Below are 18925 nucleotides of genomic sequence, written 5' to 3' on the forward strand. Positions count from 1 at the left end.
GAACTAATCGTAACACATTGTTTGTTTTCTTTTTTTAATTGTATTTATGAATAGGAACTGGACAATCTTTTTGTGAAACTAGATGAAGATAAAGATGGCCGAGTTGGCTTTGATGAATTCTTACGGGGTTTATTCAGCCACACAGCTAGTGCCACACCCACCCCAATACCAATTGGTATGTCACCAGCACAGAGAGCTAACCTAAGGCGGTTAGCAGGGAGTTCAATGGATGATCCGTATCAGAGAACAACGACACCTTCCATCTTAGTCAGTCAGTCTAGTAAGCTGTTTTCAATGTTAGATCCTAACAATTTAGGGTAAGTTTGTTTAATATTAGTCTAAAATAAAAAATGAAAATAAAGTTTGTTTCCTGTTATTAGACTGAGGTGATACGTCTGATTTGAGTGATTTGAGGCATATGTTACCATAAAAAAAATTTAAAAACACACACACACAAAACCATCTTGGTTTTCAGGACACATTCTGGAAACAAACTTGTTTCTTTTTTTGGTCTTTTTTCCCCTCAGTTTGACTGTGTTCTTATTAATAACAATGTGTTTTTATAGTGCATAAAGGCAACAACAGAAAAGTTTTCAGGCACTTGTAATGAAAAAAATGCTTTGCTTGGTGTTAGTAAAGCAAGTTGAGAATTGTGGGTGACTGTTTATTGTTTTACACCCGAGTGGATTCTTTGGATATTAATACTACCTATAAAATACTACCTGTATAAATGTATTGAATACTGTGACAATATTAAATAGTTTCAGTTGCATTATTATTAGGCTTGAAGTTAACTTCCACTACATGCTACTGCAACAAATAAGCCAAATGTATATTTATGAATTGTTTTCCAGGTATGCAAGGCCTGAAGACATAGAAGAGCAGTTGGAGCGAGAGGGCATTGACAATCCCGCCGAAATTATGGAGGTATGGAATTTTTTATATTATTAAGTAGATTGAAGCAACAAAAATAGCAATATCCAAACCAGAAATGGTGTAATTAGTCTATGCTGGTAGTATAAACAGTTAGGATTCGCTTGAAACAGTTAAGCTGCCAATGAGAATATAACTATTCATCATGAAATCTCTCTGATTTACAAAAATTATATTTTTACCTTCTAACCACTAAAATGTCAGATTTTATTAAGATTCTATGTAAATTCAACTGCTGAATTTAACAACAAATGGATCCCTTCTCATCATTATGTGATGATTATGAGGGCTCAATGCAATTGTGCCTCATCTAACTTTTGGTACCTACATTTTCGGAAAGTAATGGGCTTTCTGGGCATTCGAGGCAAGAATTCTTCAAGCGCAATTTTCTCAAAGTGACAAAAACAGGTATTAGGCAGTGTTGCACTGAGCCCTGTATTATATAAAGTGATGATATGAAACATAAATCAGATCAAGGTAACTTCTTTGACAATTTTTGGTTAAGATATGTAACATTATGATGTCATCAATGCCACATTATAAAGTGATTGTCAAGACCTTTAGCCTTGGTATGACAGAGACACTAAAACTGACAGTCAAAAGGTCATGTAATTCTACAAAATGGAAAGGATGTATATAATTCTGTCATTTTTGTTTTGATCAGATCTTGGATATTAACATGGAGGCAGGTAAAGTAAATCTTCAGGATCTATCATCAAGGTTGGAGAATATATTATTGGCTAAAGGAGATGATGATGGCGTGTATCAGGTTGCCTTGGCAACATATCAGGGAGAACTCAAATATATCAGGTAAGTAACAGTATATCAGCTTCAGGATTAGGGATATCTTGTCTCTGTCTTGTCTTTCTGTCTCTGTATCTGTGTTGTCTTTATATCTCTGTATCTGTGTTGGGTATTGTCTATATGTCTCTATATTATCTTTATGTCTCTGTGTTATTGTTCTGTCTCTGTGTTGTCTTTATGTCTATGTCTCTGTGTTTTCTTTATGTCTGTGTATTATCTTTATGTCTCTATCTCAGTGTTGACCTTCTGTCTCTATATCAATCATGTCTTTGTCTCTGTGTTATTGTTCTATCTCTGTGTTGTCTTTATGTCTATGTCTCTGAGTTTTATTTGTCTCTGTATTATCTTTATGTTTCTATCTCAGTGTTGTCCTTCTGTCTCTATATCAATCTTGTCTTTATGTCTTTGTCTCTGTGTTATCATTCTGTCTCTGTGTTGTCTTTATGTCTATGTCTCTGTGTTTTCTTTGTCTCTGTATTATCTTTATGTTTCTATCTCAGTGTTGTCCTTACTGTCTCTATATCAATCTTGTCTTTATGTCTTTGTCTTTGTGTTATTGTTCTGTCTCTGTTGTTTTTATGTCTATGTCTCTGTGTTTTCTTTATGTCTCTGTATTATCTTTATGTCTCTATCTCAGTGTTCTCCTTACTGTCTCTATATCAATCTTTTCTTTATGTCTTTGTCTCTGTGTTATTTTGTCTCTGTGTTGTCTTTATGTCTATGTCTCTGTGTTTTCTTTATGTCTCTGTATTATCTTTATGTCTCTATCTCAGTGTTCTCCTTACTGTCTCTATATCAATCTTTTCTTTATGTCTTTGTCTCTGTGTTATTTTGTCTCTGTGTTGTCTTTATGTCTATGTCTCTGTGTTTTCTTTATGTCTCTGTATTATCTTTATGTCTCTATCTCAGTGTTCTCCTTACTGTCTCTATATCAATCTTTTCTTTAAGTCTTTGTCTCTGTGTTATTTTGTCTCTGTGTTGTCTTTATGTCTATGTCTCTGTGTTTTCTTTATGTCTCTGTATTATCTTTATGTCTCTATCTCAGTGTTCTCCTTACTGTCTCTATATCAATCTTTTCTTTATGTCTTTATCTCTGTGTTATCATTCTGTCTCTATGTTGTCTTTCTGTCTCTGTCTCTATGTTGTCTTTCTGTCTCTGTTGTCTTTATGTCACTGACTCTTCATTGCTCATTATGTCCAGTCCATCTGTCTCTGTCTTACTCTCATCTGTTCATATCTGTTTATCTGTCTTTGACTCCATCTGACTGTCTTTCTTGATCTCCTTATGTCTCGCTCTCAGCTCTCTTGTGGTCGCTCTTGATTTTTCTTCTCTTTTTCACTCTTTATTTTTATTTGCACTTTTATTTCAAAATAACTGTGCTGTTATTTTTATTTGCACTTTTATTTCAAAATAACTGTGCTGTTATATCTAGAATTAGGAGTACATATTACTTTTCCAATTTTAGGTACCTCGACAACAATAGACTCATAAAACACAGATTGCAACACATTAGTCGTATTCCAGCAATTACATTTCTGATTATCAAGTCATTAGTATAAATGTTATCAAATGCTACAATTTTACTCACAGCAAATACCATCAGGCATTGCATATCATTTACATATCAACCAGGTGCAGCACCTTGCAATTTTCCCACGCTGGCAGAGATTTATTATAGGGATGACCTAAAAACAATCTTTACCTATAAAAAGTCTGCGATCTAATGTTTGATGGGGTATTTTATGTTTAATGCACTTTATGATTTCGTATGTATAATAACACATTGCACCCTGTGCATTCAAAGTATATGTAAAATGAATTGGTGTGTTTGAAGTTTTAAAGCTTAAAAAGTAAGTCCAGATCTGCAAAAATGGCAATACATTTTGCGAAGCAGTCCCTGTTGCTTAAGTATTGATTTATTTTAAACAATGTTGATGCCTGCACACAAACACACTAGTGTCGGTGGCATGACTGTCATAAAATACTGCAGAACACTGTGAATAGAATATGGATATCACTTAGAATTAGATACAGAAGTTGGTTTTTCATATAAAATAGTCACAGCAAATAGCATTTTTTGGATGTAATATTGTTCTCTATCACGATGAATTAATTTAAGAAAGGTAAGGCTTCATATTTAATTATCAGTGTTTTCATTTGGTTACTAGCTTCAAGTAATTTACCAAGTTCGCACACCTAAAGCCTGCACATGTGTGCACGTAGTAACAGATGCAAGCATAGCAATTCCAATTAGTTTAATCATTCAAACTAAAGAAAACAGTGTTGCAGTGTTAAGTTTCAAATCGATGACTAATGTTCATTTTTTTTGTATAAGAACATCAGCTTCTGCAACTAAGTTGGTATATTGGCTGACATATTCTTTGAAACTTGATTTAAAATCATATACTCTTAAATAACTTAGAAGTACTTTCTTTTGAAGCATAAGTGTGTTAGTGGTATGTCAAATACATTTTTATATATAAATTAAATAGCTTGCATCACTTATGTATGCAATTTATATTTTTGTCTCATCAAAGGAGTACAAACAAATGTTGAATTGTAACTGTTTTACATATTAGAGAGGATGGAAAGTACCACTTAGAAATTACATACAAAAATAATTCTAGCTGATCATAATTTAAATCATATTTAAAAAACAGCAGCTGATATTTTGTTATGCAAATAAGATTCTCATTTTTGAAGTCAAATAGAAAATTTATTTACATGTTTATAATAATTTTAACCAAAGGCATTGCTCGCTAGTATATCAAGCATACTATGCTAGTGGTCTATATTCATCAATAATTATATCAATACATATCCAAATTTTGTGATAATATGACTGACTGAGTTATACCATATCAAATTGGTGGAGAGTCTATAATTTTATTTCTAGAATCCCATCCAGAGTGTCAAAAACTCATTTAAACTTTGTTTAGAAATGGGAATTACAAATGTGTTGGACTCAATAATGCAAAAGTGGGGAAGAAGTGTGATATAAAATTGGATCGATTGAGCCCATATTTATTGGTCGAGCTATGAAATATTGGACGAGACGTAGTCGAGTCCAATATATTAAGACTCATAGCAAGACCAATAAATATTGGATGTAAATCATCCAATTTTATCATTATTATGTTTTGGATCCAATATTTTCACACATTTGGATTCATCAAAACATAATAATGCATAAAGGTGGATGCATGAAGCTTCATACGTTCCAGGGACCAGAGCTTACTTTTATGTCTAGTATGATGTACTTCTTATGTTTTACTATTGGTGGGTAATAGTTGCTTTTGTTTTTAAAGTCATGATAGTGATCCATTATGAATTTAATATTTTATACATTATACATGTATGCACATTTTGTTATTTTTTCAGATCACAGCTAGACATAGTGACAGATGAACGAGATCATTTAAAAGATGACATAACAGAAGCTAATCATAGGAACACCAAATTAGCTCAAGAAGTAGATGACAGACACAATAATATACTCAGACAAAATGAAAAACAACTCCAGTAAGTCCTCAAAATGTTTTCGATATACCTCATGAATTCTCTTTTAAATGCTTCTTGCATAACATATAAAAATATATCAAAGTATCGTTTACAAAATATCAAATCAAATCAGAAATTACATGTTGATATTCGGAATTCCTGTGAAATTCCTATGAAAATGATGTTGTTTGATGGAAAATTGATGAGTCCAAATGACCTCTAATAATCACCCTCTGGGTGTTAATGCAAAATGTTTGGGATGCATTTTAGAGACAATAGTAGGGCATATAGCAGTTTTAACTAAAATAAGATATTCAACCAAAGTGTCACATAAATGTGGTCATTTTTGCCGGATTGACTAAACTGGGTCATGTCATGCTTTGTATCAAATTATGGGTAAATCTTGTTCAGTGGGTGCGGATTAACTTGTAAGCACTAAATTTGAGGTCATAGATGACAATGTGCTGTTTCGTCAGAACACACAATAATGACGCTGTTGGGCTAACCACAGAACATCTGCTGAACAAGTAAGTAAATTTTCACATAGTTTTAAGAATAAAGTGCTTGCGGTAAATTGCAACCTTTTTCCAGTGTTAACAAGGCTTTTTGTTTCTTTTTTATGTTGCATACAGAGCCTTAGAGGAACAGTATCAGGATAAGATCATTTCTCTTCAAGCACAGATAGAAAAAGAGCGAGAAAGTCTTACCACAGAAGAACTAGGTGTGAGAGAGAGTCTAGAGAAGGAAATTGAACAGTGGAAAGCAGAGGATGCTTTAGGCAAGGAAAAGATACTACTACTTCAAAAGGTCAGTATTTCTAACAACTCGGTAATTAGTCATAGTTTGTGAGTGATTATGTGAGTTATTGTCAATCATTTAAATTTTTGAGAGGCACATAAGTAAGATGCATAAATACCACATAAATAGAGAAGGAGAATTTGGACTCACTGCCATCTTTATTTAGCCATGCAGGGAATAAGTTGGGGCATTTGTGTTTTGCTCAGAGTGCATTTAGAACTTATCACTGCTTGTGTGCGACACTAACAGACTAGGCGCGTTTTGAAATGCTTCATTGTGCAGTGTACTGATTGTGTTTCGAAAGAGCGACACAAACTTGTATTTATCAAACACAACTGTTTTCGTTTGTTTCCTTGCGTTGTTGGTATGGACCCAAATACCCCCAACTATTCCCCATAACTGACTTTTTTGTGATAAATGCTGAAAAGGAAATTTAATAATCATGCAAGTTTTAGTCTGCAAATATTATATCAAGCCAAGGCTCATGAAGAATGCATTAAGTGGTACCTGATGTGCAATTAGGACTAATTTTTGGTTTTTTTCATAACATCATGCATACTCAAAATCTGGATTTCTGATATTTTTGAACATTCATCCTAAAAATAGAATGAACAATTTATATTGATAATAAATATACACATCACAGTAGTTAATAATAAATCTATATGTCTGTCACATATGAATAAAGTATATTGTACAGTGTGACGATATTAGCCTATATATATCTATTGTACGGGTGTGACCTTCAAATAGCTGTAATTATGTGTAATTACACTTCATTTAACACCATTGTGGTATTTACTCCCTATTCCAGAAAAATACAGCACTAATTTTTTGGGATTAAAAAAATATTATCAAGTTCTGCCAAATGAAAAACAGCCCAATCCTAATCCTTTAGTTAGTTCTAACTGGCAATAAAAGAAAAAATTCACTATTTTACTAATTTCTTGAAAAAATATCCAAAAACATGCATTTTCGACATATTTTCTGACAATCGAGTCACAAAAATCAAAGACTTGGAACAAGTCTAAGCATTCAAAATCTTGAGTATATGCGAAATGTTGCTATAATTTTCACTTTTTGTGTTTCTCTAATTAAATTATCGGTTATCGGAATGAAACATGTCTTTTCCAAAAATTAGACGGCATAAACTGAAATTAGTCTTGGTACAAGTCTTTGGGCCTGATTGTCACAGCATACGAAAAACACCCTAAAAACACATGTTTTTGGCCCATATTTCCAAATATTAATTAAAATTTGACTTTTATTGCCAGGACTAACTAAAGGATTAGGATTTAGCTGTGTTTCATTTGGCAAAACAGGATAATATTTTTTTAATCCCAAAAAATTAGTTCTGTATTTTTTTTGGAATGGGGAATAGTGTGTGGGGGTAATTTACATCAAACAAGGATGAAAAACACATTTTTGTGCCAGTGGGCTATTTCTGTGTGTTTGTATATGTGTGATAGCCAAGTAATCAAAAATGCCCTATCTCAACTAGTAAATGATTTAGAGTTACTGTATCAATTTAATAAATATGTTAAATAATTATTTTCAATGTTTGTGTCTTAAAATGTGCACTTTGCATTTAATGAAAATACAACAGGGATGGGAGTTCATTTATTACATATAAAATGATGATTACTCAGGTTTTGATGGCCCAACTTTTGTTATTTTATTTAAAATTCATTTTCAACGACAGGTATTGAAGAAGGTATGTTATTCAAACTATAGTTTCATTGGTACATCTAATATTTGTTGTCTTACTGAGCATGTCTTCATTCTTTATAATCATGCACCTGTTTTCTGGTGTATGAATTTAAATTACTCAATGGGTGATGAAATTATGTCAAAAAATTTTATTTCATTGGTGTATTATTTTGCTATTTGTTATAAAACCTACATTTGAATAGCTGGTGAATAGTTGGTATGGTAGACAAATTGAGAGAGGGGTTCCGGTTTTCCTTTATGTACAATTTTGGGTTTCATACTGTACTCTAAACGTGCCGTGTAGTGTGTTAGCAGAATTCCTATCTAGTTTGAGTAGAATGTAAACAACCTTAGCTTTTGTCTGCTTTAAAATAAAAGTCTAGATATTTGAAGAAAAACATGGAATGAAAGTAGAAGGTGATATTTGTAGAACACAATAAGAATTATGCATGGATTGGTTTTACTTTGCTCTCTTACTGGTAAGGCACCAGAAACAAATTTGTTTGATCTTTGGATCGACCGTCGATGCTGCTTGGATGTTTGTTATTAATGAACTATCAACTAATTAATCAAAATTAATGCTAAAATTATATTGGTCAATATTGCTGCAGGTCTAGATTAGTATGTTATCACAATTAACAATAGTAAATTAATTGATTTCATAAAAAATTAGGATCGACCAAGCATCGATGGTTGATCGAAAGATCAAACTAATTTGTTTCTGTTGCCTAACGTACATGCTAATTATTTCTTGGTTTCCTTATTATTTGCAAATTGATCAATGCATTATGCATTTGTCTCATGAAGAAATTTGATTCTCAAATTGAGTGAAATTTATAATTCTAAATTCATAACATAATTGTTTATATGTTATTTCAGGAGAATGGAAGGTTAGAAGAAGAATTAGTGGAAGCTACAGAGAGACTAATTGAAAATGAGAAAACAATACAAAAACAACAAAGAGATCTAGAAGGATTCCAAGAACTGGAGGAGAGGGTAAGAAATAACAGGAGGATAATGATTGTTTCATTATTATTCTTTCTTGCCTTAAATATACAGGCATGAAAATGTGCTGAATTCATGCTAATTTGTTGTCAGAATTTACAATGTTTTTATTTTTTTAGTCCATTTTAGGCCTCATTAGCAGGAATTCACTTGCCTTTGCGGGTTTTCCTCAAGTTTCAGGCTATTTTCATGCTAGGCATTTTCATGCCTGAATATATTTGGAATTTTTAAGCATTTGTCATTAGTTTGCCTGGTTTGAAGTCTGCAGTAGTATCATTACATTTATGCTAATATTAGATATGAAACATTGTGAAATTTCCAGAAAATATTACAAATTATGTATGATGTGCAATTTAACATTTGTGTTCTCACAATGATGTTATTTTGTGCTTCAAATATATGTTAACTAGGATTATTATTACCATAAAAAGTACATTCATTGTATACAGATATTAAACATAAAGTGCAAATAAACACAATGTGTATTCATTTCTTTATTTCTTTATTTTACTACACAGCTTGCAGATCTTGAATCAAATCGTGAAAAGGTTTCTAAGCAACAAGAGGAATACTTTGAGTCTAATATCAAGGAATATCAGGAGAAAATCAGGGTAGGTGTCATTGTATGTTAAGCTTAAATTTAATTTTTATGCAACAGTGTCATCAAGTGATTAAAATCTAAGTCTTGCATGTGCATTTGTGACCCCATTATATGTGATGTTTCATAAAATATCCAATATCTTTGTTTTTAATCATGTAAATTACAAGTCTACAATGACTAAAAAGAGTTAATCTGGCTGATTGCTAACCAAGATAATGGGACGTAAAGCTGAAGTATGTTTGCTTTTTACAGTTATTGCAAGACAAAATGGATGAATTAACTCAGGAAAATGACCTGTTGAAGAACCAGGGCACAGAGAGGAAGACCCGTAGGAGAGCCTCCAAGATTCATGCTAGTAAACCTGGCAGGATTGGATCAGTACTGTCAGATTATGTCAATAAGCCTAACGTACAGAGACGACTTTCATCATCAGGTGAGTCTAAAATACACACAGGCATAGTTCATAAGTCAGGTTCCGCACAGTACAAAGGAAATGTAATAGAGGCAAATCAAAGCTCTGTTATCCACAAATTATTTGAAATCATTGTGTTCCAAATTATTTGAAAACAAGCGTAATTGCCTTCAAATAACTTGGAATACCCCTTTGCACCCTAGCATTAATAGTAACACTAACCCCTAAACCTAGATCCTAACCCTAATCCGAACCTTTAAACCTTTTAAAACATGTGGATGTGGTGCAAAGAGATTTTTCGCCAAAGACTAAATTTATTGTGCGATCACCATTTTAAGTTAAACTAGACTTAGGGGCCATCCATAATTTTCGCCATTTTCACTTACGCACAAAGCGTGCATAACTTTTTACCCCCCTCGAGTTATGCACAAATAAAATGGCGAAAATTTTGCCATGAGTAGGGCCCTACTACTGATCCAAATACTATGTGGATACCTTAGTGCGGGCGTATACGATGCAACTTTGGTGCAGGAGTACCTACTATACAAATGAAAATTAAACTGTAGGAATGGTGTAAAGGTCTCCTTGCAACTTTTTTTTTTTCTTCATATCAGATAAACTTTCAGATAAAGTTTAACACCATTCATTCCTTATGGCATGCAAAATGTATATATATAGGACTGCTGTGCATAATAGACTCGAAATAAAACGTTAAAGAAAAAATCACTATTGGTATAATTATTATAGAATTTGTTAAACAATTTCATTAAAATTTTCTTAGGTTATTAACTATGAATAAAATGTTGGGAAAATACCATTATTTTACACTTTCATATTTTTTTATTGCTCAAATAAATCGCCATTTTTCTTATGCACACATGCCCAAAATTTTTACCCCCTCCCCCCCTCTTACGCACGCTTTGTGCATAACTTAAAATGGCAAAAATTATGGACGGCCCCTTAGCTGTGGTCTAAGACCACAAACACAGCCGTGTTGTGACCCCTTAATGACCTTTGACCCCAAAATATATGAAACCCCTATAGACATTGGCTAATGTCAATGTATGTGTGCACGTGGCATAACTTCGCCATGTTATTTTTGGCAGAAGGGGCATTTTGAAGGTTTTTTGTCTCAGACCGGAAGTGACCCCTTAATGACCTTTTACCCCAAATAAAAAATACCACGTATACACTGAGTAATATCAATTCATGTGTGAATGTACCGTCTCTGTGCTATATTTTTCTTGGCTGATAAAGTTTTTTGAAGTTATTTCGTTTTATACCGGAAGTGACCCTTAATGACCTTTGACCCCAAATCTGTGTACACCCATAGACACTGGGTAATAACAATGCATGTGTGCAAGTGGCATCACTGTCCTACGTAATTTGTGGGAGAAGATGCATTTTAAAGGTATTTCGTTATATACCGGAAGTGACCCCCTTAATGACCTTTGACCCCAAATAAAAAAATACCATATATACATTGGGTAACTAACGTCACGGCTGTGTAACTATCACTATTGTTTAAAAACATAAAATTTTCAAAAAGCAGCTCTTGCATGTTTACCATTTCTTAAAATAGAGTTCATCAAAAAGTGTTTCATTGTGCTTAATTATATCACTGAATGTGGATATTGTAATCTCAATAGCCCCATATATGGTTAGTGGAAGATAGAAGGTTCACAGTATCATAGGGGACACAGTGGTGTGGGCTGAAAGCCAGAATCTTATCAGTCCATGAAAATGTGTTGCCATAGAAATAAGTTGATATAATACATTATTATCTGTTGATGAAATAAAATTTTGCCATTTTTTTCTACAATCAATAGAATAACTTACACTTTTTATTGTTTGCTCTAAACTCACCAATGGAATTTTCTGTGAAGGGTCATCTGATGTTTTTACTAGATCTGGTAATACTTGTGGTCTCTTCTGCATGCCATATTATTGATGTGTTTATTCTATGTAAAGTAAATGTTGCATGGCATAAAAAAGTCTTGTGTTGTAGAACTTTATGTGATACAAAATTTGCATTCACTGGACCATGTATCAAACCCTGTATTGCAGATTATGGCAGTGGTGTAAGTTGGGGCGAAATGCACCCAGTCAGGGGGAAATTATGGGTTTACTTAGTATGTTGAGCGTCCCAGTAGAGCGTAGAAATCCAAAAATATTTGAGCAGTTGGAAGAATTGCCCCCCCCCCCCACACTTTTGAAAACCTGTTGATGCCACTGGATTTTGGCTGTGAAGGTGTTTGTTGTACTGTGGGATGCACATGTGTCATCCCAGTGAGAGAGGCATCTAGTTGTTTTAGAGGCAATGGTAGTACCAGGATTTTTTTCCAGGGCCATAAGGCACAAACGGACAATATTCATACAATTTTGCATTGTTTGCCCAGGATGTTTGTTCTGACTGGGGGAACGGGGGAGAGTCCAAGATGGCCTCTGTTTGGGGAAAGCGCACCAGTAATTGTAATTTTTTAGTGTCAGAAATTTGATAAAAAACTTACTGTGTTTAACATATGCATGCACATCTACAAATATATTGCATGACATGTTCTGTATTTAGTTTCTATTTTTGAAATGTAACTTTTTCTTTGTTGGAGTAAACACTTTTGAACACACGTCTTAGCTCTTGTTAAAATATTTAGTCAGTGTAGAGAAGGAATTCCCAGCCAATGGTTCATGACCTTGAACTGAATAAAGTAAATAAAAGAAAACTTGACATGAGGTCAGAAGTGATCTGATGTGAAAAAATACGGGATCATCTTAAAAATGTTTTAAAAGCAGGATTTTAGTCTGAAGAAAAGTATGTAAAAGTAAAAGTAATTAAATTTATCCATTTAAAAGATAATTAAATTGTCTGCAATAGGAATTGATTGGAAGTCCACTATACTTACACTCGATCTAAAATCACATGTCAATTAGATTGTAAATTTTATCTAAGCACTGCTAAACACCTGATGATGTTTAACTGTTCTGTCAGTAATATGTCAATTTATGTTTTTGGAACATTATGTGTTTTTAATCTATATGTAAAAATCAACACTATCTTAGCATTGCACTATATGTATCTAAAACCTTTCCTTTATTACAACTTTGATGTTTTAAATCGATAGCCATCTTCAATGATTACAACATCTATTCATACTTACATTTTGTTCTTTCATGTACATAGAAAATGAGTCTGAACTGGAGGAACTTGATCCTAATTTGCGGAGATTACCAGCAAGATCTGGAGGGGATGGTACATCGAATGAAGAAGAAGATAAGAAGAAACTAGAAGAAGAAAGTAAGTAATAAATTATTCAAAAGAGTAATTCCCAAGAAAGAATCTGAAAACAAGGACACATTTTTCCAGCTTGTTTTAGAATGTTCTGTATTTTCCCCTATGTGGTTAATGGTGTGTGAACATTTATGTTTATTTTAAGTATATAAAAATAAGTTTGTTAATTCAAGTATCAAGGTGCTGTTGTGAGTTTGAGTGAGATTAATGACGAATCAATACATTGCCTCAGCTTTACAAGAATTAAGCCAATGTCAGGAAATGTACCCTATGCATCCATAATCTTTCCACCCTGAAGATGAAATATACAAATTAAATAAAATGAAGGCAATATGTTAATATTAAGGCTTTACAATGTGTCCAAAAATGTCATCATCTGAGTATTCTGCACAGCACACATAAATTGAATTGTTCACTTTGTGAGCGTTTCTTAACATGCTGGTGTATTGTTGATTCTATCATATGCTGTCATGTTCGGTATTGATATTCCAAATAAAGGCATTAGTGGAAAAAACAGATGTGGAAGTGAGAGTCTAACCATAGGCCTTCAAAACTGAAGGCCTATGGTCTAACTGACCAGTTGCAGTCCTAGATTATCCATGTGCGCAAGGTGAAATTTACACCTACTCATGTTATTCTCTGAGCTTTTTTCTAGGAAACCGTGAATCCCAGTATGTGGCTTTAAAGTTAATGTTTAATGTCATGATTCAGAAATTCAATGCAAAGGTTTAACATCCTGACAATTTTAATATTATTGTTTTTAATATTTTCAGGAGAGAAATGGGAAGCTGAAATGACAGAGCTTAAGGAAGATCATAAGAAAGAGCTTGAAGAAGCTAGAATCATGTTTGAACATGAATGTAAAGACATCGAACAAAAATATAAAATTGAGATTTCTGGACTTGAAGAGGAAATGGAGCTCAAAAAAGATGAGGCTCGGAATCAGTTTGAAAAACTACGGGTGGAATTTAAAGGTGAACAAGCAAAACTGGTTGAGGAACTGGAGAGACAGTTCAAGTCAGAAAGAACTGAAACACATGAGAAGAACGAACGTGAGAAGCATAGTCGCGAAGAAGAGATTGCTCGAGAAAAAGCCGATTTACGTGATGAATTGGAAGCTAAGTATAATAAGGAGCTTGACAATAGGATTGCTGAACTTAAACAACAGCTTCTTGTGGAGAAAACAGAACTTGAAAACCTGTTGGTGAAGGAAAAATCTGATGTTGAAAAGGACCTTTTGAAAGCGAAAAATGAGGCCGAGATGAAGTTGAAACAAAGAGAATTAGACTTTGTCAAGGAAAAGGGAGAACTTGAGAGTGAGTTTGGAAGTGAGAAATCTGAACTACTACAGAATTATAATGCAAAGGTACATGAGTTGGAGCAAATTTTTCTGAATGGTGAAGCTGGACTCAAAGGGCAGTTGAGACAAGACTTTACCAATTTGCTGGATCAACATAAAGCAGAAATGGAAGAAAGTTATAAGAAAGAGCGTGAAGAATTGAAAGAAAGTCACGAGAGAGAAAAAGAAGAAATGAATCATGCATTTGAGTTGGAGAGAGTTGAACTCTTAAATGGCAAAGAGAATGAAAGGTCAGACATCGTTGAGAGATTGCAGAAAGAAAAAGCTGAACTTGTAAATAAAAATAAGAAAGACAAACTAGAAGCTTTTGAGAAACACAGGAGGGAGAAAGCTGAAATGACGGAGAAATTCAAAAAGGAAAAAGATGCTCTGAATGAAAAGCATAAAAAGGAGAGATCAGAATGGGATCAGAAATTGCAGAAGGAGAGGGAAAGGTTTAGGAAAGAGAGAGAAGATCGGGAAGAGAAATTTCAGCGTGAGCTTGCTGCCCTTGAGTTGAATTTATCTGTGGATAAGGATAATCTGGAGCACACAATTCGTATGGATGTTGAGGAGAAGATTAGACAAGATCTCAAGGTAGGCTGTAATTTATTTTGTGTGTTGTTGCATGAACATTTTCAGAGAAAATCATTCTGAGTCTCATTTGCACATATATTTAATTTGTTTAAAGGATGTCTCCGGCAATCACAACACCACGAATTAAAACAGCCATCTTTCAACACGCGATATTCAAAATTCCCAGTAATACAATGAAAGTTGACAACACTTGAGTACAAATAATCATTACATCATTGCACTAGACAATTTCACCGCAGGAATTCTGAATATCACATGTTGAGAACCGGCTGTTTTTATTCATTTATATGGTCAAAATGTGTTTGTTTTACATTAAACCATGTGACTTGTGCTTGATAATTATTTTGCTAACATATATTTATAATGTTGTGATTGCCGGAGACATCCTTTAATGTTTCCTTTATAAACAGCCTTGAATTCCATGTGGTTACTTAAAAAAATCTTACAGGAGTGCTATCACACTAGAGAGTTACCATTTTTGTATTTTGCTTTTGCTTTTCTGATTGTGCATTTAGAAATACCTGTGTTTTTGTCAAACCAAACACAAAGTAGTCATAGAAATGATCTTACAACCCAAGCATGTCAGCAAGTTTCAATTACCAAACCTGTTGTTTGATTGCAGATAATTATAAATATTATAATCCATGATATGTCAGAAAGCTGCAACTGGCCTAGTTGATGCGATCTGATTGTGATGATTCACTATGGCAACAAAATTACAGCGCTGTGAATCCTCCGAGATCTAGAAAAAGGCACTATATAAATCCAAAATTTATTTATTAATAATATTTAAAGCACTTGAAATGACAGATTTTAATATGACTTTTACAGCCATATTAATTCAAGCCTCAATATCAATAATTTAATAAAGAAGTATACATGTAGTTCCTCTACATAGCGACAGAGCAAAAGAACATTCAGATTTGTTGATCATATTCCTCTTCTAGACTGAAATGGAAGGAGACTATGTGGAACAGATGCACAGACTGAAGGAGAACTTTGAAGATGAAAAGTCTGAATTCATCGTTGAGAAGGAGGAGATGGAAGATAGACTGAGAGCGGTAAGTTTGTGGTTTTCTGTAGCTAGCTTTGTGTCACATTTGGCCAGCCATAGAAGTGACTTTGCTCTGCTAAGAGTGTCTGCTTGCCATGAGCATTAAATGTGTAATGAACTTGTCATGTTTGTAATAATTGTACTCATAATATAAGTTGTTATATAATGCACTACCATATTCCTATTGCTGCCACCTCAGAAGTACACTGCTGCCCAGCTACTTTGTGAGTACCAGTTCAGTACCAGTGTGTGTATTGCATGTGTGATTCTGATGTGTGTACATAAAGTACCCATGCAGGTACTCTAGAGTACCCACAGGTAATCTGGAGTAATATATGTGTAATTCTAATGTTTGTACCCACACAGGTACTCTAGTGTGCCAATGAAGTAGCTGTATGGTAGTGTACCTCTGGGGTGGCAACAATAAGAATCTAGTAGTGTATGTTATTAACCTTATCAACATTGACATGAATCTTATCAAGTAAAACAGGGGCCATTTTGTACTGGCTCAACTTATGTCATTAAGCCCCTTGTTCAGATGTGTTTTGAATTGACAGGAAATTATTGTTTATTTTCCATTGCTTTCCATCTGGAATATCACGTAATGTATCGTAAATATATTAGATATCTGTTAGTCAAGTAGAGACAATAGCTAAACCTATGGTAGCCCAGGAGGTACATACAAATAGACCTATGCCAATAGGGGGCGCTGAACCCCATGCCAAATCGGTGTCAGTTTATAGTCAAACCGATGAGGCTTATCCTAGCACAGACGAGTTGATGGAGGAGAAGAAAGACTTGGAAAAGCGCCTTCGAGATGTAAGTAATTTTGGGATATTTGGAAAGAAATTGTACTCATTGTAACTATTTTTCCCCTTTCTACTGTTTACATTGACCACGATAATCACTTGGGAAAAATTTGAAGTCACTTTTCACTGTGGATAGATATCATTATTGTATCTATCGAATATGCAGAGTATTTTGATTTTGTAACTGACACATTTTTTGAAAATTTCACTTGAACACAGTTGGTAATTTCAATCTCATTCTGCTTTTAATGACTATATAAAAATACTGTACCTTTATAAATCTTAATTTATTCATTTCATTGAATTAACTCTGACCTTTAGTGATCTACATTTAATGTGTTGAATTTTGCACCTTTGCATGTTTTCCTCACATATGAATATAAAACAAGGCACAAGCACTAACCAATGATGTAGCACACACACAACGGACAGACTTTTCCGATTTGGAAAACTTTCATCAAAAAAGAAAATTTATTGATGAGGACTCGCAAACGGAAGGAGTTGAATTAGTGGATAATACAACAAGCACAACATTGGATAAAGAAGTGGATGATGAAGAAATGGAAGTGGAATCAGGACCTATTGATAACATCCAGAAGTTCTTTACCGGATTATTTAAAGATGGGCCAAGGGCTAAAGGAATCCAGACTGAGATTAAACCACTCACAGAGAGAATAAGCCAAACAGATATCAATGGGAAATATTTTCAGCAGAAATTTATTTTGGAACAGAAATTGAGGGATGTGAGTAAACTTAACTGTAAATTTTAATTAGGATTTGTTGTTAGGTTTAATTAAATTTGATGATAATATTTTTTGAGAGAATTCGTGATAAATTGCTTTAAACAGTTAAATTTAAAAAATAATGTTCAGTTGCTTGATTAGTTGTTTGGTTATCAAAAACTTCCTTCACCCAATGGAATTTGGGAAGCTGCACAGATAATTGGTGGATGTTACAATCTAAGTGCGGATAGGTCTGCGCCAGGTTCGGCTGCAGCTGGCCTAGATGATGTGATCTGATTGTGATGATTCACCATGGCAGCGAAATTACAGTGCAAATAGATCAATAAATAAAAACAAATAAAGATCAATGGTCTGCTTCAAAAGACAATATTGAAACCATGTAATGATTGATCACATTTAAATCTTAAACTCTCTAAATATAAAATTTTCTTCTGGGAACAGATTAATCATTGAGTTCCATATACATACTATAATATTGGCATTACAACATCTTACTTTGAATTTGACATGACATTTTTCATGCTTACCATTTGGATGTATATGGGATATCTCAGACTGAAGCCCTTTCAGATGAAATGACTAAAACCATACTTGCAATGACATACACAGAAAAAGAATGGGAAAAGGCTAGAAGACTACAAAGACTTGATGAATATGTACAAACTGAAATCATCGAGATGTTTGACAAAGAGTGCCTCACAGATCCTGCTGATGATAAAGTTTTTCAGATGGTATATCAAGAAACTATGACGGATGATGACTTGCAGGCTTTGAATGAGGTGCCAATGAGAGATGAGATGAAGCTCAAATTAGCAGATGCACAGACAATGACAGATGAACAAGAAGGGGTTCAAGAGCAACTTGAGGCCATGAGCACAGAGATGTTACAGAGTAAGACACCTCCTAAAGACAAAGTGGCTGATTTGTTTGCCCAAAATCATCTAGCAGCTCTTCGAGCATCCAAAAGGCCAAAACGTCAGAATCCGTTTCTAAGGGACCAAAATCGAGATGAACAACCACTACTGGATGACTCTTTGAATGAGCAGCCGGGGGATGTTATAGATAGAATGGAGGATGGCAACTTGACAGACACCAGTGGGGATGATATAAGTTCAGTAAAGGCAAAGGTAAAAGAGCTCGAGGTGGAAAAACAGGTTCTGGAGGAGAAATTACAAGCAGTAAGTGGAGAATGCAGAATGATGTTTGACTATTGTTGGCTGTTTTGACTGCTTTGTTGGTGTGGTGGCTGATACATGTGCATGCAGACTACACATTATCACATCTATTTCATTGATTTGTTTATATTTGGGTACTTGGTATTTGGGTGTATGT

At 34.0% G+C, this 18925-nt stretch overlaps 1 protein-coding gene across 4 annotated transcripts in view; it reads left to right on the top strand.

Annotated features, from left to right (window-relative positions):
- Positions 1 to 18925, top strand: part of LOC140153161 (uncharacterized) — a 57950-nt gene that overhangs the window by 20066 nt on the left and 18959 nt on the right. For 3 of the 4 annotated variants that reach the window (XM_072175819.1, XM_072175822.1, XM_072175823.1), the window contains exons 7-17: positions 55 to 317; positions 855 to 927; positions 1598 to 1743; positions 5120 to 5260; positions 5872 to 6046; positions 8627 to 8743; positions 9271 to 9363; positions 9606 to 9786; positions 12944 to 13057; positions 13825 to 14987; positions 15935 to 16048. In XM_072175819.1, the coding sequence (XP_072031920.1) occupies positions 55 to 317; positions 855 to 927; positions 1598 to 1743; positions 5120 to 5260; positions 5872 to 6046; positions 8627 to 8743; positions 9271 to 9363; positions 9606 to 9786; positions 12944 to 13057; positions 13825 to 14987; positions 15935 to 16048 (2580 nt within the window). Of the gene's footprint in view, positions 1 to 54; positions 318 to 854; positions 928 to 1597; positions 1744 to 5119; positions 5261 to 5871; positions 6047 to 8626; positions 8744 to 9270; positions 9364 to 9605; positions 9787 to 12943; positions 13058 to 13824; positions 14988 to 15934; positions 16049 to 16665; positions 16861 to 17239; positions 17594 to 18147; positions 18858 to 18925 lie in introns of those variants that run through there. The other variant, XM_072175821.1, reaches the window with a different exon arrangement.

Source organism: Amphiura filiformis, chromosome 5 (genome assembly GCF_039555335.1).
Source record: "Amphiura filiformis chromosome 5, Afil_fr2py, whole genome shotgun sequence".
Taxonomy (NCBI): Eukaryota; Metazoa; Echinodermata; class Ophiuroidea; order Amphilepidida; family Amphiuridae; genus Amphiura; species Amphiura filiformis.